Raw genomic sequence first — 26603 nt, forward strand, 5'->3', positions numbered from 1 at the left:
ATGCGCATAAAACCGAAAGCCTTCCACTAATGTGCGCTCCACACACTCAAGATCGGAGACTTGTCGTCGCGGTTCAGCGGCTCTGAATTCGGCTGCTGAGGTTAACTTCAAGGGATCTAACCCACACCGTGGCGGCTATTTTTCGAAGGCGTGATGCAGAAGGGCACCATGTGCTGTGCGATGTCAATGTATGGTAGAGAACTCTCACACGGTCGAAATTAATAGTGTCCCTAATAGACCATGTGTCACTCCGGGATGTTAAACTCTATAAACCAACAGCAAAATCAGCGATTTGTCCGTGCATTTCTTTTGTCTAGCCATCCTCCTTTTGCGCAGTGCAATTTCAAGATCCTTTCCGTGTTCGCTAAAACACACGCAACAAATTCAAACCGCCGTTCCCCTGCTTCCCCAATATCCCCTTCCCTAGCATCCCCATTCTGATGCCGCTTTCCTTGGGGAACTAAAGCTGCGTTAATGTTTGCTAATGAATCGAGCGGTGGTTGACGATGATGACGGAGCACGGAGCAAAATTTTTCTCCTCGGGGCACGAATCCACAAGTCCTCGCGAGAAGCCAGCAGAACATCGTCGCTGCGGAGCAAAGTTCATGCGCGCCGGAGAAAAGGGGCAGGGGGGGGGGGGGAGAGGAATAAAGGACAGAAAGTGAAGACAGCCTCGAGAAGGTAGGCACCGCGGGGCGCCGCCGCGCCTCCTTCAAAATGAGGGAAAACTCCAGTCCCGAAATCGAATTACAGATGCGAAAACCAGATATAAACAAAAAAGAACCCAAGCCATCCACTCAGCAGCGTTAGTGCTGCGCACGCGTCCCGCTCGCATGATGAAGAAGACGAGACAGTTTGACGACGCGGTGAATAAGAAAACAGCGTCGCATTTCCGTTAGGAAAACAACAGCAACGCTCAACGTAATACCAAGCAGGACGCTTTTGGGCGTGCTGTCTGCAAAATAACACACTCTCGCAGAGAACATCGCAATGGTGAAAGGGAAGTGGAGGGGTGGAATACGGGGCAAGAGTACACTGAAGCCTTAAAACCAGGGTTCAGAGGGAGAAAGAAATACAGACAGGAAGATTCGGGAGGATGTGCAGCAAGAAGATTCGGTATGGAGCGAAATACGTTATACGGGAGAAACCGCAAAACAACGCTGAGGGTTTGGGGGAGGGGAGATTAAGAACGAAGCGATATTCTGTTCGCTCTCCCTGTCTCTCCTGACGACACAATTCCTAAAACAAAGCAAAAAAAAAAGTGCGAGGCTGGCAAAATGAGGGATAAGGATCTGAAAGCGGCCAATATGGGGAAAGAAAGGAAACGGCGAGGAGGGAGCCAGGGAGCCACGCGGCACAAATATTTTCCTCTTCGTGAGTGGGCGCCGTCTCCTTCCTTTCGGGCATGAGAGAGGTTTTAATTGCGTTAAGAACTTGTGTTGAATTAGTGGATTACCGCAAAGGAAACTTTCAATTCCTTTAATTGCGTTAGCTGCATCTCGATCTCCCCCTTCCACCTCCTCCTTGACGAGGGCGCGCTTACGCGGTGCCCTTTCGTAACTGACGACGCGTCGGGTCCAAAGGGTTTCGCTCGCGGGAGGCGCTCTTCCTTTTTATTCTTCTTTTTCCCGCCGCCGCGCTTCCCACATTTCTCCCTCCCGCTATACCGACTGGGAGGAACGCTATGGCGGGGGACCGGCGGAACCCTTCCAGCTTCTCTCTTAATCAGATTACGTGAATGCGAGTTATAAGAATTAGCGCGGATTAAAAACAAAAAGGAAAAAAGGACACTGCTAATCAGCATGCGAGGAAAGAAAGGCCCGGGACGACGGCGACGCGAGGAAATTAAATGAGGAAACCTGAAGGAGGAAGGGAAAGGGTTGCATCGCCTTCGGTATTTCACTGTAGGTATGTTGCGAGGGGCGCAAAGCGACACAGGGTGCCAGTTCTTTTAATTGTGTTCGGCAACTGTACGAGTGAATAAGGCTGAACTTTATGAAAGGCTGAATTTAAGACAGTGCTCAGGAGAGGCATGACCGCCGTTTGTACAGGTCTACGCGCTTCTTAGGGCTTTGGAAAAATATACAGGTTCGCCTCGACAAACGCGAGCAAGGCACTTTCACCTCATTCGATATATAAGTGACGTGGAAATAAATAAATCACGCAGCAAAATCCCTTGAGATGCCCGCGATTTTATAACACTGTTCTTCAATAATAAGCATTATTAAATGGAACACTTAGCTGACACTCGGTAACAATATTTGCTCTTAGGCATCGAACTTGACAATATGCTATGGGGATCACGTGGGTCAACAGGGTGGGGTCGGCTCTCCGCCATGGTGCAAAGTATACGCACTGTGCGCAGTACAGTCTCTCTCACACAAATCCGGTAGCATTGCGGAGCTTTGATAAATAAAGAGGGGTCGCCTTTGCCGCAAAGCCGTTCGCACGGTATCGCGGTTTTGCGACTGGCTCTCGCTCAAGACCTCGATAGTTGTGACTGGCTGGCTTGAATACGATAGCGGATGAGCCGACCAATCACAGACCGTTCTAGCGGTTGGACACACTTGACAACACGGCCTCCGAATCGGAGGAAGCCAGCCGTAGCTTCCACAACGCTGTTGTGGAATCTACGTATGGAAGGGTATGAGTAAACTGGAATAAAGCTTTCTTTCATGATCGCAGAGTCATTTTCGGTCCTGACACTAAGAATTTGAAACGAACGGCGAAAAAAAAATGTGTTTATTTTCAAATACCACATCATCAACAATAAACGCGCAATTTTCTGTCGATAAAAAACCAGCAAGATCGATAGAATCAATTTTTACTGAAGTCTGAGAACCAAGATTAATTAAATGGAGTTGCCCTCGATTGCCTTCCAGTTATCTTTATTTCGTAGCTGTGCATTCGGGTGCCGCCGCCTGGTGTAAAAGTGCAAATGACATTGTACAGGTATACGCATGCAGCTCGATACTGACAGCATAGAACGAGCCATTCGGACGATGCATAGCCGGGATATCATAACTGCTCCGTCTCAGTTATATTCCGTTGTTACCCACCTATGCTATGACACGTGGTGTGGACCCTCACCATGGTCTGCCCTCACCACATTATATATATATATATATAAGATAAAGTCACCAGAAATTGAAAAACATAACAGGATTTAATTCACAACGTTTCGGCTGGAGGACCAGCTCGAAAAAGGCTGTTCCTCCAGGCGAAACGTCGTGAATTAAATCCTGTTATGTTTTTCAATTTCTGGTGGCTTTATCTTATATATATATATATATATAGGTTGCGAAATCATAAAGTACTTGACTGCTTACAAGAGTATATAGCGAAGTATACGCTTCGTTAAAGGAAACATATTTATTCGACTCGACGTTTCGATCAGAAGATCGGTCTTCTGATCGAAACGTCGAGTCGAATAAATATGTTTCCTTTAACGAAGCGTATACTTCGCTATGTATATATATATATATATATATATATATATATATATATATATATATATATATATATATATATATATATTTCGCTCTCCTTTTTTGAACTCCCTTCTTTCCTTCCCTCACAGCGTGAATCAGGTGTAAGTCAGTTACAGTGCCTTCATTTCCACATAACTCCCTCTATAAAACCCTCCCTATACATTAACTTGGTCAAATTGCTGCGTATGCGGAACGTCGGAGTCAGATTTGCCAGTTCTGGATTATAGCCAGTTCGCTATCAAGCTAATCACGATTTCTCATCAACGGTTCAAAATGTGTACTGCAAAATAGCTGAAGGTTTACACTAAAAAAGCCAGTATCGAGCTGTCCAACGAGTAAGCCAATAATCAGGCTACAGCCATCAAGAAGAGCCGAAATCAACCTTTTAAACGTTCTCAAGCAGTTCCGAATTGCTCGTTTGGTTCATGCGACTTCAGTCGCTGCTTTCACATTTCCCAAGAATAAATAAAGTGTTGATGTGTGATCAAAGACTTCAGTTTTAAAATGCCACGTTTCATTTCTGTTGTTACACTGTACATACACAAGCATAATTAACTTTGTGTGTGTTTTTTTTCTTTTTTTCGATGCAGCAACGGACTCCCGTCTGTCACTGCGCAAGTCTCCACGTCAGTTTTGGTGACCTGGTAAGTCCGCTCGCCGTACCAACATGGTGAACTTTACGTTCATTAGAAATCTATCTCGCGTGTTTTCTGAGGTACGGGCGTTCGTATGTCGCGCAATGTTTATTTGCCGCGCGGCACAGCTCTATTTGCAACAGCATGAACAGCGCATGCGCATTCATACTTTCACTTCGTAGATAGGACATGACGCCAAATAGAAAACGCAAGCTGTTATGCGTGCAGCTGACAATCTGCGGCAACTAAAGCGTGCAATTACTAGGCAGGCTGCTCTCATTTGGTCACGATCGAAAGATGTCATTTGCTCCATGCTGATAAGTAGACAACTTTAACCTACGCAGGAGCTTCCGCCAAAATGATTCACGTGATGTGAGTCAGCGCATGTAATCTGCCAGTATTCTGCAGGCACATGCTGCCAGTATTCTGCAGGCTCATGCTGCCAGTATTCTGCAGGCACATGCTGCCAATCAACTGTTTGTATTTCGCGTTTCGTTGAGCACAGCTGGTGAATTCAAAACTGAAAAGAAGAAGCGGGAATCGTCTGCCGTCGATTCACCAAAAGCTCCGTGAGATGGCGCCACGTCTCCTTCCAACACGTCAGATTCAGCGGTGCAGCTCGACGGCAGGGTAAACAGTGCGGCAAGTGCGCTACGCTCCGGCATCAAGCAGGAAGCATTGGCGAACTCAAGAATATCACCCGTGTAACGGAGAACTACCTCAGTGCCGACCTGTGCAGAGCCCAACTAAGGCTTGTCGTCATTCGCCGGTCCTTGTTTACGTTGCTCGGCGACCGCCCCTGTTGGACCGGCATAATAACTTTGCGGCAGTCCGCGTCGCGCAGCGACTGTTATGCACGGTAAATAAAACATACCAGCTAACGTCTTCTGTAGGCCTACTCCTTTTCAGCTGATGACTACTAGAAGAGAGGAAACGTAGCGTACGGAAATCATGTTTACCTACGTCCAGCCCTCCGCACCGCCGACTCAAGCGCCGATCCCCTTGCGCGCCGCCATCTTGTCTTGGTGCGCTCGCGTGCCGCGCGATGGCGCCACCGGCGCGGGCTCGCGCGCGTTCCTCGGAGGGCGAGGAGGAAAAACCCGGCGCGCGCGAGGGCTGTCGGGAGAGCGTTCTCCAAAACCAACATGGCTGCGGCACGGTGTCAGCTGTGAGGATCCGTGTGAGTCCCTTTTCGTTATTTGGCATGATCGCGGCCCGGTCCGGGCCCCGGTACCGGCGCGTACTCGAAGCCGAACACGGTACCCAGGTGCTCGCGGCGTACCAGGCGTCCAGCGCGAACACACCGGCGCCGGCGATCGTCGGAAAAAGGGCGTTCGCTCTCGCGCGCTCTCTTCTCTGTGTTGCGGCTGCTGCAGAGCGCGCCGATGCTCCGGGAGCGGCGGGCGCATGGCTCTTCATCCCTGCGCGTGTGGTGGAGCCTGCTCCGGCGCGTCTTCGCCGGTTCGGGATGATGCTGAGCCGCTTGGCACGCGTCCGCCTCGTGCTGGGCGCGCTTTCCCTTCGGCTAACGCGTGCGCTCCGGCGCCCCGACAGCTCCTGCCGTGCATCGGCGTTCTCCTGCCGAGCACCGACGTTCCTCGGCATCTATTCACTACTTCGAACTGGCGTGTTTGCAGCGCACGTCGTATTTCCTTCCTTTTTTTCCCAGTAGCATCCTCGGAAGCGTGGTTCCCGAGAGCAGTCGCGCGCGCGATCCAGACCGAAGCGGATTCTGTTTTCTTGCACTAGGGAAAACATCGTTTGCTCTGTTGATTATTAGGAACGTTAATAGACAGTCTGCAAAGTGCAGTAAATTCTAGGATGTTGTTTGGCTCGGTCTATGGAGCCTGGCTTACTCAGCGCGTTGTGTTCGGCAACAGTAACCGCAGTTTCGCTTATCCAGATTCACACCTGGTGTGGATCAAAATGCTTTCTTTTCAGTGTAGCCGCACATCACTACATTTCACCGTTGCCGCCTGCGCTTCACGATTATAACCTTTATTATTGGTAAAAAATTTGCTCAACACGCCCTCTTTCAATTTCATAAGCAGCATTGTAAAGTAGTAAAAAATGTATGTATGCTACAGTAAAAAATTCGCTCACGACGCTGTTGCAGACAAAATGTCCTAAGCAGCAATACCGTAGAATGCCCTAATGTTCCTAGAATGCCCTAAGCAGCGTTGTAAGGTAGTGAAAAGCATATGTATGGAAATATTCAGTTCTAGAACGCGGAAGATTTTACCGTTCCCATGCTGAATCGTTCCCGTCCTCCGAATCAACATCGACATTCTCAAACACTCATACAAACCTACTGTTCTAGCTCAAGTTGCATTCGACTTGAAATCTATGGTGTTGCATTTATTTCCGCTAATTGATACTATGTTCTGTACGTCTTATACGTTGGACTACATGAGCCACAGGGCACAATCACGTGATGAATGGTTAGAGAGACCAGAACGCACCGCACATAGCATCGAATTTTTTTGTCGTTGCACGTATCACTTCAGTCTGAAAAGTGGGAGGGACGACGCATGGGCAAGGATATATTTGAGGATTTCTTCTGTCTTACGGAACCGAACTCCACCGTATTACGGAACTACACCATGCCGTAGAAATCTTGCAACATTTCCGGTCTCTCGTTGGTGCTCATTTGACTCCCTGACAACGCAGTGATTTTGCCGATATTTGAATGGTCTCTATCGTGTATGTGGCGAAACGCTTGCCAAGCCACATCAATTTCGCCCTGCGGAGTTGGACGTGCGTTACGCAAAAGAGTTCTTTCACAAATTTCAATCTATTGGAGTGCGATTGGATTACACTAATTATTTCGCTTGGTTCTGATGACAGCGTCAGTGTTGTGAGAAACAGCAGATAACATGAGCCATCTGCACGCGCTGAGTATAAGTAATGTTTTACACAACCGATAACGATACGACACGGTATCGTGACCGCTGCGGAGGTCTGCGCGGATGTATTTTTCGATGGGAACCGTGTATGATCTCCGTAGTCATCTGTTCTCTGGTGGGTCAGCGACCGAACTTATCATCGCCGCATTCGAACTCGCTCACGATTAAACGCGTACGATACCATTTCTCTATCTCGCGCTCTTCGCTTCAGTCGTGGCTTCGTCTGCAATCGTCATCTTCGCGTTCCGCGAACAAAGGAGTTGATGTTACGGGGACCGATGCAATAGTTGTAATGGAAGGTAGGTTGTATGTTTCGCACTCATTAACGAGGAAATATTAAACAAGAACGCATTTAAGGCACGTATTATTCTGGGCCGAAGACGAACTCAAATACCTCCGTGCGTTTTTTCCTCGAGTTTGTTGCGCGACGTCGTCGATGAATGTTCACTTCGTGCGACCTTCTACTCCGATCGATCACTCTGGTTGGTGACTATAGGTGAACGTAAAAATGCCGAAAACTGCCTTTTCTGCCGGGATGGCGTTGTATCGCGTTTGATTCCGACTTGACAGTTCAGTCCACAGGCTTCACAATCTTGGAGCGCGAAAAATCAGTCATACAAGAGGCTACAAATTCCCATTTTGCTGCTAGTGGAATTAAACCCGATTACAGTACGAGTGGCATACGTAAAGCTACTATAAAACTAAACGGAAGAACGCGAATTCGCAGTAACGAGATCGTTCAAGATGAATACGACGGACTTTGTACTACGTTCCATCTGACAGTTCGCGAACGCGAATATGATTCCGGTTCGACTACGACTGGCGTATCCTGGACTAAGGTGGATATACGAGCCATCCAGAAAACCACACTGGAACATCTCCATCATGAACAGAGCGTAGCCTTTCCTCGACGATTTAATGACGGAGTTCCCTGAACGGGACGTAGTCAATACTTGAACGTCGCTCGCAGGCAGCTTATGCTAATCTACCTGTATATGCTACCGCAGCATACAAAGGGAGCCTAGAAACGAACATTAGCGTGTGCAACTTCCTCCTTGCACGGATGGCTACTTGAAGGTAGCCTGACATGCAAGCTAGCCGTTACACGCGGGCTTTAAATTGTGATCGAGTGCTTAACTATTCTTAATAATCAGTAGCCATCCAAAACGCTTGCTTCCGCGCCGTGGATTTCTCTCTGATCGAGCACGTCACGGTTCTCAACTTATCTGCATTTAAAACTTGAATAGCTGCTGGTCGCGGCTAATTTTACGCGCTATTTTTGAATTTCTTCCCTATAGCTGGGCACCCTCGCATGAGAATTGCGCTGGGGCGGCTTTAACAGCAGTCTTGCTATATAGTTCCTGGTTTGACCGCTACCGAAAGCACAACCTTCGCTTGAAGTCGAAACTTCGCTATCTTAAAGAGAGAAACTAGACTCCTTTCAAGCTTTCTCGGTGCTTTTCGTTTCTTGCAGACAAACGGCAGGCGGCGGTTAACTACATAATCCGCAACCTGCACGCTATAATCGTGATAAAATCGTCACGTTGCCTGGACTTGCGTAGCTTAATTAAGTTCGAGTTCTTTTCCCGCTTCCATTGGCAACTAGCGCATGTGGCACCAGACTCGGAAGGTAGGAAAAGGTGTCTGTCGCGGACTCTGGCATTGAAAAAAGGTGCTACGACGAACTGACCTAAGGAATAGATCAGAAAAGAAAATTGTTGCTAAATACGATCTCCTGGTGGTTGGAGACAACCGGCATTTTTATTGCATATATGTGCCGCACTTCTCGCTTCATATAAACAACGTGCATTATAAACTCGTAGGCCTATATGGGAGTAAAAAAAGGAGTAAGTTTTCCTCTAGCGCACTCCCTTTCATATGAGGAAGTGTAAATGATGATGATGTTTCAGAAGTGGAATAGAATACAGTTTACTTTTTTTTCCTTAATGCTTAGCGTGTGAGAGACATAAACGGTGATTGGGCGAATGGTAACCGCTCGTCGCATTCAATAGTACAAAGCGGCTTCGCCATCAGCAGTCTGTTTAAGTTAGGCGAGCGCACGAAAACCGATCCTTATTTATTCTCGAGTGAATGCGCTCGTAAGAAGCAGCCTATTCGCTTCTTTAGCCGTCCGTAAATTCATATACTTTCGCTCCCGCGGGGAGCCGAATGAGACGTTAACGGGTTACGTTATGTGCATTCGTTATAATTCGCGGAATTTGGTCATCACGTTAGCGAATTCCTTCGTCTGAAGCGGCCGCGCGTGGTGCCTCTGTAGAGCTTGGCGAGGAAAGGTTTTCGACGAGCAGCGAAAGGTTTTACGGGACCGGCGATCGAGCAGCTATCGCGCAACTCATTTTGCTCCCGACGGGCTGAAACTTCTTGGCGTCTTTATAAAGGGCACCATTTCGGGTCTCCAAGGCTTCGTTGCAACTTGGATGGCTTGATTAGAGCGGAAAAGTGGAACCGCATGCGGAAGAATTTTAAAGCCGACTGTTGCTATGACACGCGCGCTCCCGCGAACGTTTTGCTGAAGTTGTTTCGTGTCGCTGAAGATTGGAACACACAAAATATGCATGCAAATTTGTATTTCATGAAAAATTAGAAGCGCGTATATGGGACCATTGTGAAGGCGTTGTGACCAAACCGCTGAGGAAGTGTTTCTCGCTTTTGTTATGAAGAAAATATTTCATTTAATTAGCCCCGCCTTGCCCATATGAGGAGGCGCTTGTAAGATCTCTTGACTTGTTTCGCACGATAAGAGGCGCGAGCATTTTAAACATCCTATAACGGCTTTGGAACACGAAGAAAGTTTTGAATTAAAAAATAGAGGTCTGACCTAAGGCGGTGTTTGGCGCTTGGTACGGGATTGCTTCTTTTGTTTAAGCGTCTATATACCTATCATAACTAGCTATGGAAAGATATATCGTTTTCTTACAGAGGAACGTTATATATATATATATATATATATATATATATATATCATTCGCCCTCCTCTACCTGTCTACCATAGCTCCAATCATGTTTCAGGTAGTCGCTGTAGTACGCATTGCGAATGAAACTGGCGCGCTCATGCTTATTAGCCCGCGCTTTCATGTTTAAAACAAAAATCAAACCGCATACATGTATTAGGGCGATGCACGATTTGCAGTAGCTTGAGCTATATAGTTTTAAAAGCCTTTCCGTGTACACCTGTCACTTTATTTCAGCGTGGGTAGTGTATTTGGCACATTCTGCTTTGACCAAGTCTTCGTGACGCGACCATCACAATATAGTAGGGAAGTGCAAGGATAAGCTGGTGTGTGTGTGTTTTTTTTTTTTTTGAGAATCAGCAAACAACAAGCGGCGGTCAATTTTTGCGCCCTTCGTCGATGTCGAGCCAGAAGTCTGCGCTTGCTTTATAACGCTTCCAACGAGAACCATTAAGGGGGAACTCCCGTGTCGCTATATGTGTATAACACTGTGTAGCCATGACTACCGAGACGAAGCTTATAACCACAGTACAGCGTAAAACAATTAAATCTGAACTAATGGCTCTCTGCCGTCATTATCGAGGTTACGCCGAGAAGAATCGTGTGTGCTGCTCGCCCCTCGCACTGCGTCAGGTGGATTTGGAACATTTCAGGTGAAAGAAAAAACAGCTAAAGCACAGTCCGTGCCTTGCGCACCACATTTAATTCTACACAACAACAAAAAATAAATGCATAAAACAAGGAATTATAGGAGGTAACGAAATCAAGATGCGAAACGTCCATGACTGCCTCGAAGCAGGGTTCAGTGATTAGTAAACTACAGCTGAACTTCGTTGCAACGAAGTTGAACGGGTCCGTTGATTACTTCGTAATAGCCAGAGTTTCGTTATAACCCGCGTTGACTGAGCTTCTGAACGGAACCGTCATTCCTTCGTTATATCCATTACTTCGCCATAAACCGCTGCGTTATAACGAGGTTCGACTGTGTGTCAAAAACTCTTCCTACATATCCTTCCCGAATGTGAAACGTTCCGCAACAAGTTTGAGTTGGCTAGGTATAGACGACGCCACTGTATTATCCATCCATACACACATTATAGTCCGTACCGCAGGCATTCGGTAACAGTCACGTTTCGACTAAGTAATAGATAGTGCCGTGCATATCACGCGCGCGCGATGTTAAGTTTTCTGAGTAAAGAAAGCTCTCGGTCTCCGCATCGTTCGAAAGAGGGCGCCACTGAGCACAATTGCAATGATCGCGTTTCAGAATTGAAAGCAGTGTGCGACAGGAAAGCGTAGAATAGAATCGCTTATGACGACGAAGAAATACAGTGATCGCTTTGCGGCCGGCTTTCCTCAGGGTACTGTGCGTCCGTCGACGTTGCTAGAAAATGCTCACGAATGGCCGCCACGTTTCGGCCCTGTATAAGACGGTGAAACTTTGAATAAAAAGGGGTAGGGTTTTAACTTGATTAAACCGAGTAGATGTGCGAAAGCATGTGTTCGTTCTCGCCGTTTCTTCTCCACAAATTGGCAACAGCTGGCGCGACACTCTTCCGAACTTTCCCGAGCTTCCTCCCATTGGCTGCAGCTTGCCCGACGCTGCTCCGAGCTATCCCGAGCTTACCCGAGTTACTCCGATCACACGAGACAAGATTCTTGCTCGTGGTTGGTACGTCTGGAGTCGTGCTTTCGATCTAAAACTGCTTACGAAACTATGGGCTCGTTTTAGGAAGGATATTCGAAAACGGACCATTGAATTCAGATAAGCACACGTGTAAGCTGTAGGTGGCGCTGAAGCGCTTTGTGATAATCTGTAGCAAAACGTTGGGTAAGACCCTCAGGACTGGATTTACGCGGAGTCCGCGCGTTTTGCGGCAATCCGCGGCGCTCTCCGCACATTTCCCGCATGACATCCGTGTGCGTTTCGTGCGGTCTCCGTAAGACACCCGCATGATGCGCATAAACGTCATACGAAATCCGTACGTGTTGTCGGTGTAGTCCGTATAAATTCCGGACGTATACCGTGCCAGTTGTGCGCAAGGCGTGCGGACTTACGGAAACGCCTTACAGAACCTCTCACTATAAGTTCGCGCGGTCGGCTGTTGTCACCGCCCTAGAAATTTGACTGCGACTCATGCGCTCCCGTGCATAAAAATAAAAGAAAGCTTTAACTAATAAACGCCGCGCGGAACGAGCGAAATTATCCGCGCAGCTTTTAGCGCGGTAATCTGCACTCATTCCAAGCATTTTTGGAAATGTGCCGTCCCTCAACCTTGCTTACGCTTTAAAAGTTCCGCACTTGAGAGGGCCTTTCTCCTATCGTCTCATGGTCCGTATAGCTGGGATCAGAGAAGGAAACACCGGTTATCTCTGAGCTGACGGCTTATTTCGCTTCGTGTATACCGAAAGGGATGGTTCACAGCTTCTGAACTGTCCGGTGCCCAGGATTAACGCAGAGGCTAGCGTAGAAATTCGAAAGGGAAACGGGTGGATGGATAGATATCATGACTTGCTTGCTTATAACAGGATGAACATTATGATGCTGCTGTTTCAAATTTTAGCATTAAGTGATTGACCTGCCTATAGCAAACGCGTTATGTGTCCTCACGCACTGTTTGCAAATCGCGGACATAAACCCAGGGGGCGGTGTTTTGAAGATGCGCAGAACAAGTGATACGCATCAATATCTGGCTATCAAGGAGCTTTAATACGAAGTTACCTTGATGACGACGCTTTGATTTCTAAGGCACAGAAGCACTATTGATAAAGCGTTTCCTGGTCTGCAAAAGGAGGTCTCACAGCCACCTTCTCCCCCCCTTTCCTTTCTTTTCTCAACCATTTTACGCCCCCACGCCGACACAATTACGGACTCCGTGACTGCTGGCCGGAAGTGCACGACGGTGCAGTCTAGCCTCAAAGATCTGCACTGCCCAAGATACATACATATTGACGTCACCGCAGTCTGCTTGGGAAACGGCCGGTGGCGGCGACCTTTGCTTCTTCCAGCTTGTAAATGTTTTTGTCACTAGAAAGCAATAATCACTCGATGTACGGCAACTTCAGTTTGTCCTCGTTGCCTCTGCAAAGGGTTCCCTTAAGAGGACACTGCATGATGGCGACTAGTTCCATCCAATTATTGTCCTTAGGAACAATTGATTCTCTAATTCTTTCTGCCCATGTTTACGCTTGCACGACAGCAAAAGACGCATTTATCATCGAGAAAATTGTATTTACAAGTCTTCCCGCCTGTCGATCCGAATTTGTGACGTCCTACGGAAAAGGACGGGTTGCCACCGCTTCGAAATGAATGGCTGTGTAGCGTAGCCTCTGGGATCGGCGCCCGAGAATCGGTGTTGACGCACGCATTTTAGTTGCGAAATCGGACGGTGGTGGCGACACCTGTATTTGGTTTGTTTTTAAAAATAGTTTCGCAGCTTATAGAAGTTCTGTTTTCGGTTATAGCACTTTCTTTTGTGGTAAGAGCGCAGTGTGCTGTCGGTACGTTCCAACTTGAATTTTTCCTCAGCTTCCCTTTAAGGAATGCAGGGGCTGTTGTAGCCCCTATGTGTGTAAGAAGCAAGTGGTGGTTTTCGGGCTACTTGTATAGAGGGGGAGGGTGCAGATCACATCGCACCTTCATTAGTGCGAAGTTTACGCCGAACGTGTATATTTGGTTTCATACTCTAGCGCTGGCGAGTGTAATCACAAAAGATGAAAAATCAGCTTGGAAAAGCCAGACGTGCAAGGTGTGGACAACGGGCGGGCAAAGCGGTGAAATGACAGCCGTATGACGTGCATGTTCAACAGTTAGTCATAAATTTACAGTTGTTATAGCTGAATGGTCAGAGCGTCTGTTTTGTGTCTCTCCGTCGAGTTCGTATTTGGTCAGGTTTTTCCACTTCAGGACCGTATACTTACCAGCATTTGTTAACACTCTTTTTAAGTGCAATGAAAACTGCAACAAAAGAAGTGCAGTTATTGCTTTCTTTTTTTCGAGAGGTTAAGACACCTCGCACAGGGACGCGATCTTGCATACTTCGGCGACATTCTTACTCAAGGCACGGCCACATTCGAAAATTTGTGGAATGCTATGTTAGCGAAAGAAAAACCAGCTTCCTCGACGTCCTGAATGAGCCTAGAACAGATATGTGAAGCCAAATCATGAATGCGCACTTCGCACAATGACCCATTAACTCTCGAGCGTTGCGCCTTGGATGTGAAGAAAATTAAATTTATTTCGCGGAAATTACGTTTCATGAACATATTACAGAGGGGGTAGAACGACGCGGAATTTGGAGTCGCGTGCAGAGGGAGTTTATACAGGTCTGCTTGTAAGAAGGAACAAAAATATGGATGCGAACATGGAGGCAAAAAGGGAAGAAAGATGAGAGGAAAGTCAAATAAAATGGTTGGTATAGTCAAGAAGAAATGAGCACCTGAAACTTGTATAGAAACGCCGCTGGCGCCATGTTGCGGTATTCGAAAAATAAAAATGTCTTGGACCGGTGCTCCTAGGTGCTACGATAGTTCATCCATCATGGAGGGCCGCAGGGAATGCCGGGAAGATTAATTAGGCTTCATATCTGACTTGGCTATAGTTGGGCATGAAACGTGGTTTCAGCCGTAACAATAATACTGTCCTCAAGGCAAACCTCGAAGAGACGCTGTGAAAGTTCGCGTACCATCCTAACGTTTACGTTGACTTTACTGAAGAAGTCAAAAACGCACTATTGAAGTAATTAAAATGACTGCAGAGATCATCGTGGCGCAGCTACCGACTTAGAGGCAGAATCCACGTTATCAGCCCAACACTAGCCAAACAAACTACGAAACCTCATTTTCTCGGCATTCCGGCGCTGGGTGGAGTGCTCTTTAAGGAACTCGCATGGCGACACTTTTTCGTTCAGGAAATATTGAAAAGAAAAAGAAACGCTCAGCGCCCAGCCTTTCAGCTAGAGGTATGAAGGGAAAACGCTTGTCTAGTACACCTAAGGTGCGTGCTCCAGACTGCCCGCACGACATCTAGTGACAACGCCTGATTCGATGAAGCCTATATTGCGGCAATCTTGGCAATGAGGCGATGCAGCGTGTTGGAACCAGGTGTGACCACTAGATGTCGTTGGGAGCGTGCAAATCGGTTGTTCCGCTTGTTTGACACTCTGTAAGATCAAGCTTAGAGGGGGCGCCCTGTTGCCACTAAAGAACCGGATAAGCTTTTATTTCTGCCTCGAACTTGGCGAAACAAGTTCAGAAGATTGTTCGTCTAGAAAAAACAACGAAGTGTATAAAAAGGAAGTAATATTTCGGAAGTAACCGATGGCATGCGCTTGTAATGTTGTCCTTTGTATTGTTACTTCGACCTGTTCATATTAGCTGTCGCTGTGACCTTTCCAATTGAAACGATGCGTGTAACGGGGAATCCTGCAAGTATTAAATGGGAATCTGCATCTGAGATTTCGAACTCTGTAACTTCGATCGGCTGCGCAACAGTGGGGTTCGTAGAAATGCCTGTGGTAGAACTCGTGAGGTTCGCGAACTATCGCATTTCTACCGCACGGGACAGAAAGTATACCCACCAAACTACGCAGAGGTTTCCTTGCGTTATGTCCCAAGCCTCCGCCAGTTCTCCCAGTTCGGTAACCCGCATAGAGCTACAGTTTTGATCGTGCTATACTTGTCCCCGCCGATCAGAGTCAGAATGTATACCCATCCAGCGTAGTCTTTCGTGTCTGCTAAGAGATGGATCTTGGCTGGGTGTTGAGGGGTGCGCATGCGCTGATTGGTTCCACGACCAACACGGGGCAGTGGGTTCCCATTATTAGCGCACTACAGTTTCTCGAGCAGTACAGGAGAAGCTGTAAACACCTATGGTGTTTATAGCTGCAGTGTTCGATCGTAGCGTTCGCCGAACTAGCAGATTCGCTTTAAGAACGGACGTCTTTGTTAACAGCGCTAAGATTGCTTCCAGATATTAATTTCTGCTGCTACATTGCAGTCGACTGTCGATCATTCAAACCCTTAAGGAACCGGAAATGTGTTCGAATTATGCTGAGTCCGAATTAAAAATGGTCTTTTTAATACACTTGATGATTGCCGCCACTTTTTTGACTAAGCCGGAAGTTCGAATTTACCGAGTTCCACTGTAGTGTTGTGAGTAGTTCGCCGTCAGGTTGAGGAGGATAGAGAAGGCGAGACCTAAATTATTGTTTAATAACAGCAGTGGTTATCGCGGAGTTACGGGTTTTCAGGATTACCGTCCTGGACGACGGCAGCTGAGCCATTGTTATCCGTGAACTGTGGCGCCCTTTGAAGTAAGGTGACGAAGCTAGTAAAAGAGATAGCTAGCGCAAAAAAAAAGTAGAAATCAAGTCCCACGATCAGACGCGGAGGAGCAGATTGGCACATTTCACGGGAACCGTAGCTGCGACGGCGACAGCCGCGGTAGAAGATGCAGCGTCCGCGCCCGCTTCTTTCGACTGGGCATCCTGGAGAATGGACTGCGACGTGGCTGACGGAGGCACCGGCTGCGACGGCGTCGAGGGGAGGGTGAGGAGTGCGTGTGGGGGGTTGGATATGAAACGGCTCGCCTTCGTCTCTTCCCGGCGACGGCCAACAAGCGCTCCGCCGCCGCCGCGCGCCGGTCTCCATGGAAACTGCGAGTATTTCCAGCCGCCGCTGTGCTCCGACGGCGCGCCGGGCCCCTCCCGGCTTTACTTCATTTTCCACTCGGCCCTCCTCCTCCTCCTTCTTTCCTTTACTCTTCCTCCCACTCCACCACCTCCTCGCTCAATTTTTTTTCTTTCCATCCCCATTTTTTTTTTCTCCCGCGAGTTTCTCTCCCGCGCCGCCGCTCTCCATCCTCGGGATTCCTCCCTCCTCTTATTTTTTTTTCCTCCTCCGCTCATACTCGCGCACTTTTCTATCTCTCCCTCTTTCTTTTTTTCCTTCTTCGTTCAATTCGTTCTCTTTCTCCCCTCTCTTCCTGCTTTCCACCGACTGCGTTCGCGAGATGAGGGGCGATGGGGAAAGCCGAGAACGGATCTGTTATTGCAAACCTCTTGGTCACTCGGCGCTGCTGCTTGTTATTATTTTCGTTGTTGTTTTTATCTTTCGTTTCGTTTTGCTGCCTCCTCCGCGCAGAGACCACTGGTCAGCGCTCCGTTTTGATGGTTCGCCGTTGGGTTTCTCCCGATTATTTGTTTATACTGCGTTTTCCTTTTTTCCCTTTCTTTCCTTTTCCTCAGTGGTTCGCCCCGGCCGGCCCGTCCCTTGTCGGCGGTACACTTGCTGATTTCTTGGGGCTCCGTTCTGCGCGCGCGCGCACACACACTCGCACACGCTGTCGGTTGCATCGCCTCCGTCGCCGCTCCTCTCTGCTGCTGCGCTGTTGCTGCCGCCGATGCCTCTCCTTCCCGATTTTCGCTCCTCGGCATCCCTGTTTCCCTACTTTTTCCCTCCTCTGTTGTTCGGCCCTGGGCTTACGCGTATGCTCGCGCGGCCGCGCTGCATCCCTTGATCTGGTTATGATTGCGAAGAGAGCAGAAGGAACGTCACGCGTCCGCGATGACGGCGACCCTCTTTCCCTACTTCTTCCCTTGGACGTCGGTTTTTGGCTCCCTTATATGTGCGTTTGTCTGTGTGTTGTGGGGCCGTGGAGTAGTATACTTAGAAAACGTCTCTGTTACACTCTTCTTTCTTTTTTCTTCTTCTCTCCTTTTCGTTTCTCTCCCTTTACTCTCCCTCTTTTTTCTCGCATTTCCCTTCCATCCCCTTTCCGCTCCCTTCATGGCCGAAACGTTCGCAGACTCGTAATTGGATTCTGTCGATTCCACGCGCGTCTACAACTGCAGGAGCAGCAGCAAGCGAGCACTGTACAGCGGCTGCAGTGGGGGGAAAACGATACTGCGAGGCCGTCGTCTCGGTTTGCGTTGGATGTTAGGCGCGGCGCGTTAATATGGGCGGCTGTGCGCGCCCCGTCTCTTGGTCGACGCCGCCGACGTCGCCTATGCGCCGACTCCGCTGAGGTCGGTGGTCCAGTGCTTCGGTTTCGCGTGTCACGATGTCCTAGCTATAGTCTAGAGTCGTTCCTGGTTCCCCCCCCCCCCTCCCAAGGGGGGGGGGGGGATAGTCTCAACAAGAAGAGCGCCTCTGAGAAGAGCATCAAGACTAAGATGCTTTCTGCACTTGAAGCACGCACTCTTGTAACGTTTCAACGTGACATGAACGCCACGACTCGGGCCAGTGCAGAAACAAGACTCGTTTTGGCGCGGCGTGCAAAGCGATGAGCGTCTGCGCAATAATTGATTGCAATTTCTTTATCTGTAATACCGCTAACCCTAAAACTAATGGTTGTAGCAGGTTGGAGCTCACGCACGGCCTTGCTCAAAGGTATTCAGTCGGCGTGGTTTGGTATTCAGCCGTATAAATTGCGTGCTCGTGACATTGCTGGGACTCTATAGCTTTGTAATCTGGGGAGGGCAGTCACTCTCATATTTGGAGACTTTTTGGTATTCAGTAGGTGCCGAAAGTGGCTCACTGTGCGATTCGGAAGGAAACCATGTGGCCTGGAAGCTTTTGACCAAGGCTGCACATATACACCTCGATGAAAAAAGTGAAAGGAAGCTGTAGCAAGGGATAAGAGCACAAAATATCGCAATAAAAAAGGATGCGTTATGCAAATAAGCACACTTTTCAATGCAACATGAAATCGGGTGCAGTATCGTTAACTCCGGGAAAAGAAATTTAATTAGAACAAATGAAGAACTCGGAGAAAGACCAGATGCGAGAGGACAGAAGTGGGAGAAAACAGGTTACAAAAAAGCAAGCACGTAATCAAAATGAAACGAGAGAACGTGCAAATGTGAAGGAGCTTAGGGATATACCGTTATGCTTCCACGTTACAGCTTCTAGAGATGAAAACATTTAACTATATACGTGTACCGATATAATAGCGGAAGAAGAAACGGCACTTCTCTGAGAACACATCTGCCATTTTGAGGGTACACAATAGTGCTCGCTCTGTTGCGAGTTCGGCGCTGTAATTTATAATGCAAGTTTTATGAACATAAATTGCAGATACAATGTCTTTGTCTGTCTCGTGTCCGTCGATTTTTTTTTTCTTTCTTCAACGACTTCCAGATTTGTACACATTCACGTTTGTGCGCGAGCATATAAACGCGAAACGTATAGACACAGACCGCTGTTTGCCTGTACTTGACCATGCACAGGTCATAACAGATCACCATGACCATAACAGATCCCAGCGCTGGCGGGGGCGCTTCACCATATTTCGGAAATAACATTTCAATAGGAAATAATTGATAACCGGAAGGAATGTTAACATAGTGATGAAAGACAAAAAACTTCGAATAAAATCGTTATGTTAACGAAGCCCAGTGTTCACGCACTTTCGGAATGTACGGCTTAGCTTTTTTTTTTTACTTCCTTTTATGCACAGTGTACCTTTCCAGCTGAGCCCCATTCAAAGGCTTAAAACAAGTTCCAGGAATGCAATGTCAACTAATGTCGCTCCATTTAGAGCGAGATTATCGCTGTTCTAACACAACGTCCTCTTTAAATGAAGTGGCGCATACTCCTGGAAGAGGACCGTCGAGGGCCTGGGCATGACCTAAAACACTCGAGAATTCTAAAAAAAGAAGGCGATAAAAAAAAAAAAAAACGTAAAATCGACGAGAGCCGACAGATTATTTCTAAAGAGCGGAAGGAACGATACCGCTTCTTGGAACTCTCTCGCTCCCTTGGTGCAATCAGGTGCATTACGCGCTCGCTGGCATAACGTGAGTACCGACTGGGCTGGGGAGTGATAGGCTCTTGGTTTTTATCTTGGGGGAATCCCGATAGCGGAGCGCGTTATCTCTGCGCAGGGAACGTGCACTTATTGCACAGGACGAGTCACTTTTATCTGTCTAGACACCAGCGTCCTGGATCTATCTGGACGCGAGACCGCCTTGATTGTTATCTTTTATAATTTTTTTGTTCGCGTGTGTTCTCCAGTTACGCAGTTACTCGGCGCTCTGTGTAGGATCGTCTAGCGAGGCGGCATTTAAATTTAAGCAGTGACTTTCTGGACGTTTGTGGAACAGCTTAAACGCCGAAGTCCTCTGCCCTGGGTATCTCGACGAAGGTATAGTTTTAATTTTTCGGCAATCCACCGAGTGATTTTTGTGTTCTTTGCAACGTACAAACAGCATTTTCACTATCGGTTGTACAGTCGAATGTAGAGAACGCGATCTCGAACTGGATCGACCCGAACATCTATCCAAATTAAATTATGCGTAGTACGAATCATTCCACAGGCGATATCGATGAGGCCAGAGCGTTAGTTCGAATAAACCGGGAGTTCGAAATAAGCGAGTTCAAAATGACGACATTCCACTGCACTAGAATCTCCGATCGATCGGAAGAAAATATACAGGAATTGTGTTTGCCAGGGATGGGGACAACACAGGCACAGCAGTGAGAGCCAGGCCCCTGTTATTAAACTTATTAAAGGCAAAAGCGTGATGTTCGTGACGTCACTAGTTTTTGGCCGGTGAAGTTGGTCTTGGTGCCTGCTCTTTGCAAGTCCAGCTGATCACCTGGTGAAGCTCGAAAACCAACACTTATGACCAGATTACGCGTGTGCGAAAACTTGCGCCTGCCTATAAGGATTAAAGAGAAGAAATGTCTTCATCATATCCACGTTATCTCTTTTTCTTTTTTTTTTCTGCCCCTACGTAATTTCCTATCAAGTGCGCACAACGCCGGCGCCTTTGATCGATAGCATCTACGGCACGTTCGCCTGAATACCACTAATCCAGCTCGCGTTTGATATCTGGGTGTAAAGTAAAACCGTCGTAGGAGGAGAAAGAGAGAGAGCCGATGTAACAAGAGAAAAAAAAACATGTCCATTCCAGGCCCGCCTGGCGTTGTATACCGGCTCCAGATACCATCGGTATATAACTAATCGTTCTTCTCCGGCTAGTTGCCTGCCTTGGCTGGAGGCTTAAACTGTGCGGGCGCCTTCTTAATGCGAGACGTGGTAAATCTCGTTTTCGCATTGCGTTGAGCGAGTGTTGGCTCGAAGGCACAACGCGTGGCCCCAACTAAAGTTCGTTCGCGAGTAATTGGGAGCAGCGCAGACGAGTGCCGCCGAACGGTATCATGCCGTTAGGAAGTTTTAGCATAGTGCTACTACCGTACGCCTTTACGGTGTACCATCACCACCACTAGATGGCAGTGTGCATACGGAGATGACCCTTCCGGTCTACTGGCGGGCCACCTGCAGGCGCGCCCTTGCTGCGCACGCGCATTGACGGATGGTGTAGTGTACGATAAGGTTAGGCGCTACCGCCATGGTAAATCCTTCAGTTGGTGAAGTCCGATAGAAAGAGAGATAGAGAGAGAAAATCGGGCTGCCATCTGTGTCAACGGTATCTTGTTTGTTATTTTGCGTTACACCATTCGCGTCACTGCGCCTAATAAACTCGTCGAAGCAGTGCACGAGAGAGCCTTTGGTGGTTTTAACAGTACTTAATCGTTTTAACGCTGCACGAAGGCGGTGTTGGTTGAGCTTCAAGTGAAGAACTGTGGTCAGGCTATTAGATAGATTTAGCAGAGCGCGTACTGGATACCGCGCCCCGCCAGTGCGCACGCGTTGATTGGTCCTGACACGGCAGGCGTGCACGCTGTTGACGGGAACGGGGCTTTGGAACGTGGCGCCATCTGTCGCCCTCGGGGCGATCTGCGGGGCTTTGCCCTGATTTGGACAGTAACACCGGGGAAAACACCGTCCAACTTTGTTCTAAAGGAAATCGTTTCTATCGTTTTTTTTTTTCTGGCTACGTTGGAGTTTGTTCGGCACCAAAATACGCATTCACTGCTGAGGGAACTGGATTTAGATAGGACATTTCTGTTCCTTTAGCTCGATTCAAACCTGTGACGTCTACACCGAAAACGACTCCGTGATCTAGCGGGTGGTGTCAGGTGCGTTCTGCACAGCCCGGCACGGTGCAACGGCAAATGCTTTCAGTTGTGAATGCGCTTGTACTGTTCACATGCGTTGGTGTCATCCTCCGAAGCACGCGAGTATCGCTGATCTCTTGCCCATATTGGATGGATTTACCCAATGATCACAGCTGTGACAACACGATCGCATTGTCCATCACATTTTTTTCTTTGTGGCCGACGATCCGCCTAATCGCCATTCATTCCTGGCAGGCGTATAGTGGCAGGTGTATAGGCGTATAGTAGCTCATGCTTGTGTTTCGTATAGCAGCGACCCCTTGTTGCTTTATCTTCTGCGTCTGGTTACCGAGTTACCGATCAAGAACGGATTACATGCGTATTTCTATTCGTATCTTGCCGCATTGGCCTGTACGCTAACCTTGCACAATCGCTCAGAAGAGCGTTTTCTTCTTGGGGCACTCTAAACATCATTTCCTTTTACATAAGGGAATGCGCTATAAGGCAGTTTACTCCCTTTTTTAGTGTTTCCTGTTTAGAGAGTATGGTTTATATTTGTGACTCCCTCCCTCCTCTTAGCGGCGTGTTCGAAGCTGCGATGTGGCGCCACTGGAAATACACGCAATCCGCAATAATCACGTGTCGTCCTGCTAGGCTTTCTTCGCCGCCTCATTGGCGACACGCTTGTCAGCGTGCGCTCATCTTCCCATTGTCGCAGAGCCGGCCAATGGCGGCAGTTTATCTCGGTGATGCAATTTACTGGCTTCTCGGGTCAGTGCACACCGCATTCATGCTTCGAGCTATGTGGCGGTGGTGTCCATCTCCAAAAACCTTGTTTCGCTCACTATTTCTTGCTTAGCAATGCTAAACCTCTAGCAGTTATTTTACGCCCATATAGGCTTATTTCTGTTGAGAGTGATGGTAGCAGTAAAAGTATTGTATGTTTGACCATTAGCATCAGCATGAGCATCATCATCATCATCATCATCAACCATCAGCATAAGCATCATCATCATTATCATTCATGAGAGTTAAAATAACGATAAACTAAATCCATCCGGTAAACGTCCCGTCGTAAACGGAAGACGGAATCGCAAGACGTCAACGCAAATGAATGACAAGAGTGTAAAAACCGGAAAAACCTTTACACTGGGGCGGTGTGGGGATATGCAAGGCGGCATCCGCATGCTCCTGCTGGCGTCGGCAGAGGAAAAGAAATTGTTTGCAACACGTGGGGACGCGTTTCGCAAGTACGCATGTATAAACAGCTCCGCGCGCTCACACCCTAGTTCCTTTCGGCGTGTCGTGAAGCCAGCCGGGCGGATATTAGACTTTCAGCGGCGGTAAACCCATACCGCTTGCGAGTGAGCGCATCTAAGTGCGCTAGCGAGTGTTCGCTTGTGTGCACTAACTCATCACTCCGGCCGACCCTGCTGCCTGTGCTGGGGGGAAGGGGGGTTTACGTTCGCACTTTGAAAATGCAAACGCGTCTTCTCCGGTTCTCTCTCTCTCTCATTGAAGCCGTGCCTGTATTTCCGAGCACGAATGTTCGTTTGTTCGCGGTTTGCTAGTGCAGGCTCGGCTAGAACTTGCGGAATGTGAGTGTGAATCGTACGTGATGTTCACGGTTGCGTCTGAGTCGACGTCTTTTACTTGTTCCCTTTCCTTTGATTTTTTTTATTTTTCGTTTTTGTGTACGTGCAGGTGGCCGAGTAAACGGGACAGTATACGAAGCAGTCATTTTGCTAACAATCGCATAAAGGAAGTGGGGTGTCTCTCGCGTTTGTATGTATACTCATGAGTCGTTATGAAAGTGCGTTGTGCGCAGGATGGGGTGTTTGTTTATGACAGCGATCCGCCGAAAGTCGAGAAAAAAAAACAAGTAAAAAGATAAGTCTGTGAGGTCCGCAGGAAGACATAATAGTACACGCGGTATTGATATTCTGCTTGGTAATTACTAATAAACATTATCCGCGAAATCGTGCCTGTAGTGTATGGGTTTGAGGCTAACATCACAACAGGTCCTTCTTCTGTCTGCCGACCCCATACTTTTGGTTTCGTTTATGGTCGAACTAAGCCAGCTAATTACCGCATGGGTGTGAGCGACCACAAGGTTAAGCATTTGCCAATGGTTAGTGGTTCGGGTTATGAGTGACACCACGAAGTTTACTTACCGTTACAGCATCTTTGCAAAGAGAGACCTCAACACTGTGGTTCTGACGCGAAATAGGTATATCCATACTTAAGTGGTCACTTTAACTACGCGTTCATTATGCTGTCGAACATGTTTTTGATGAGAAAGTATCTGTATATTTCCCGTGGTTTGTGATAAATGCACACTTCTAAGAGCTACAAATTTTTGTTTCACTCATCGACGCTGACGCACCCAACAATTCGGGCCAAAAGCATTTTTGAGTAGTAAACTATTTACGAGCGGAATTTTTTCATAAAATCTGAGGTTCCACAATAACAATCAATATATACGCAGGTCACCCGATGGTAGTCTTGAATTTCTTTTTCTATTAACGTTTTTGCTATCATCAAAAGCGTTACCCATTGGTTTTCTATGGCAGTGTTAACTGTTCGATGCGATCAATGGAAACACTTTAAAAGAAAGATTTTGCTGCTTATCAGAAGAATCGACCATTACCTTCAATATTGCCATTTCATTTACCTTACAACTTTCCATTTTTCAAATTTTTTATCCGATTATGTTGGACATGATTGGTTGTGAAGTCCATAATCCGAGTGCAGCTTTGCACATAAACATGGAAAGAGCCGTTTCTCGTCACCAGAGACTCGTAAAAGATGGATTCTTAATGCCTGCGTCCTGTATCTCGCTCGCACGTGACACGATATATTCTGCGAAACGCCGAAGGGCAGACGCAACTTGTGACGGAGTTAACGGTTGGCACGCCCGCAAAGGGAAATCGCTGCATCCGCATGTGCAAATTACGTCCTCACGGAAAAGGTGCGGATAGAGTTGAGACGCGGCGCCGTCAAATCAAAGCCACTCATCTTTTCCGAGAATACTGCGATGACGTCACTGAGTGATCGCAGTAAGAATCAGCGCGGTATGACTGGGTTCGCATTGTATTGCAGATGTCAGTGGCAGCAGTAATACGCCGTTATTCGCATCTGAAAAGGCTGAAAATGGATGTCGAACCTCGTTATAACGAAACGGTTTATAACGAAATAATTGATATATCGAAGGAGTGGCGATTCCCCTTTGAAGCTCGCTCAACAAGATCTATAACGAAGCTGCGGCTATAACGAAGTAATCGCTGGGCCCCTTCAACCTCGTTACAACGAGGTCCAGTTGTTCTGAGAAGAGAAAAAGCATATATAACCCCGTCCACGCATAGTCTCCTTGTTTCTAAATCATGTCCCCGTTTTCTTTCTTTACTTTTTTCTTTAGTTATCTCTTTCTTTTAATTTGCCGTGGCCTAAACTCCGCGGAAACCGATCGACAGACCTCTTCGCAAAGCACGGCGCACTTCGGGGTCAGTGTGTCTGCTTCGGTAATTCTCCGTAAGTTATCCTGTGCGCTCGCTGGCTAATTGAATTACCAGTCTTGTAGGTTGCTTTTCAGCGTTACCTGTAGACTATAGCCTAGCTCGATTAGCGCAGGTTTAACCGCGCATATAATTTCCCCTTCGAACTTGGTCACCCTCTGCAGCTAACCAGAATTCATCCAAGAAAATATATATGTTTATTCCTTTTTACAAATGAGGGACGCAGTAATCACGGAGAATAGCGGCACTGGGAAGGAAGAGAATGAGAGGTCCTCGGAGCCGTATAGGAGTAGAGAGTGAGGAGGGTGATACGTCCGTCAACGCTCGCAAAACGCCGCCGCCGCTGCGTCACCTTCTCGATTCTTGGCAACGTGTCCCGCGCGGGCGCTCTCTCCACCGATCCAGCCTTGGCCGACGCAGTGGCGGAAAAAAATTGTGGCACACCGACAACGTTGTGCAGCACCTCGCGGCTTTCTGTACACGTAAAAAAAAAAGTAAAGAAAAAAAGGAAAGGTGTACATAAAAAAAAATAAGGTGCGCGCGTATTCAATTTTCCAGCATTCCCGGTCCGGATTGCGACCTTGGGTCGTTGCGTTTCACTGCGCCACGCCTGATCCGCGGAGCCTGCTGCCGCATGCGGGGGCAAATCACATTGTCTCTCTCTATCTCTATCGGCGAAACGGTTTCTTTGTTTGAGGGCCTCCGCCTCCCCTTCGATATGCATTCCTGGGAGAGTTCGCGACCGGTTACGCCCTTCGCAAAGCGAGCGGCGTGGGCGAGGGCGACCGCGGTGATTGATGGATTTATTTCGCGGCTAAATTGAGGGACGTTGGCACCGCGCTCGCTCGCTCGCTAGCTGGCCCTCTGCATTCCATCTTTGCGACGGCGATTTCTTGTGTAATGTAAAAATATAAATAGAATCGAGTAAACGTCGAAGGCTATGTGAAGGGCCGCGATACGCTCTGTCATGGTACTCGTATGTATATGCATACCATGCCTGGAACGTCAATGTGAAAAGGTGATGGGGTGGGGGGTCACTATAGTTTTTTTAAGCCAATTAGTTTTTTTTTATGCAAGTTATCAATTGATTGCGTTTGAGAGGGTACTTTTCGAGGCC

The 26603-nt window shown here is 47.8% G+C and overlaps 2 protein-coding genes across 9 annotated transcripts in view; one reads left to right on the forward strand and one right to left on the reverse strand.

Annotated features, from left to right (window-relative positions):
* Positions 1-26603, reverse strand: part of LOC149365508 (uncharacterized) — a 620172-nt gene that overhangs the window by 450206 nt on the left and 143363 nt on the right. For 3 of the 8 annotated variants that reach the window (XR_016282892.1, XM_089543213.1, XM_089543251.1), the window contains exon 1: positions 5086-5434. The exons of 3 other annotated variants lie outside the window; for them this stretch is intronic. Coding sequence is in view for 3 of the 5 variants with exons in the window: in XM_089543213.1 (XP_089399339.1) it covers positions 5086-5273 (188 nt within the window). In the remaining 2 variants the exon portion in view is untranslated. Of the gene's footprint in view, positions 1-5085; positions 5435-26603 lie in introns of those variants that run through there. 2 more of the 8 variants (XR_016282891.1, XM_089543203.1) reach the window with 1 other exon arrangement.
* LOC149365511 (uncharacterized) overlaps positions 5274-26603 on the forward strand; it is a 255271-nt gene continuing 233941 nt past the window's right edge. Inside the window, exon 1 of the mRNA XM_089543190.1 lies at positions 5274-5306. The gene's annotated coding sequence lies outside the window, so the exon portion shown is untranslated. The remainder of the gene's footprint in view (positions 5307-26603) is intronic.

Source organism: Amblyomma mixtum, chromosome 1 (genome assembly GCF_055824585.1).
Source record: "Amblyomma mixtum isolate Tamu chromosome 1, ASM5582458v1, whole genome shotgun sequence".
Taxonomy (NCBI): domain Eukaryota; kingdom Metazoa; phylum Arthropoda; class Arachnida; order Ixodida; family Ixodidae; genus Amblyomma; species Amblyomma mixtum.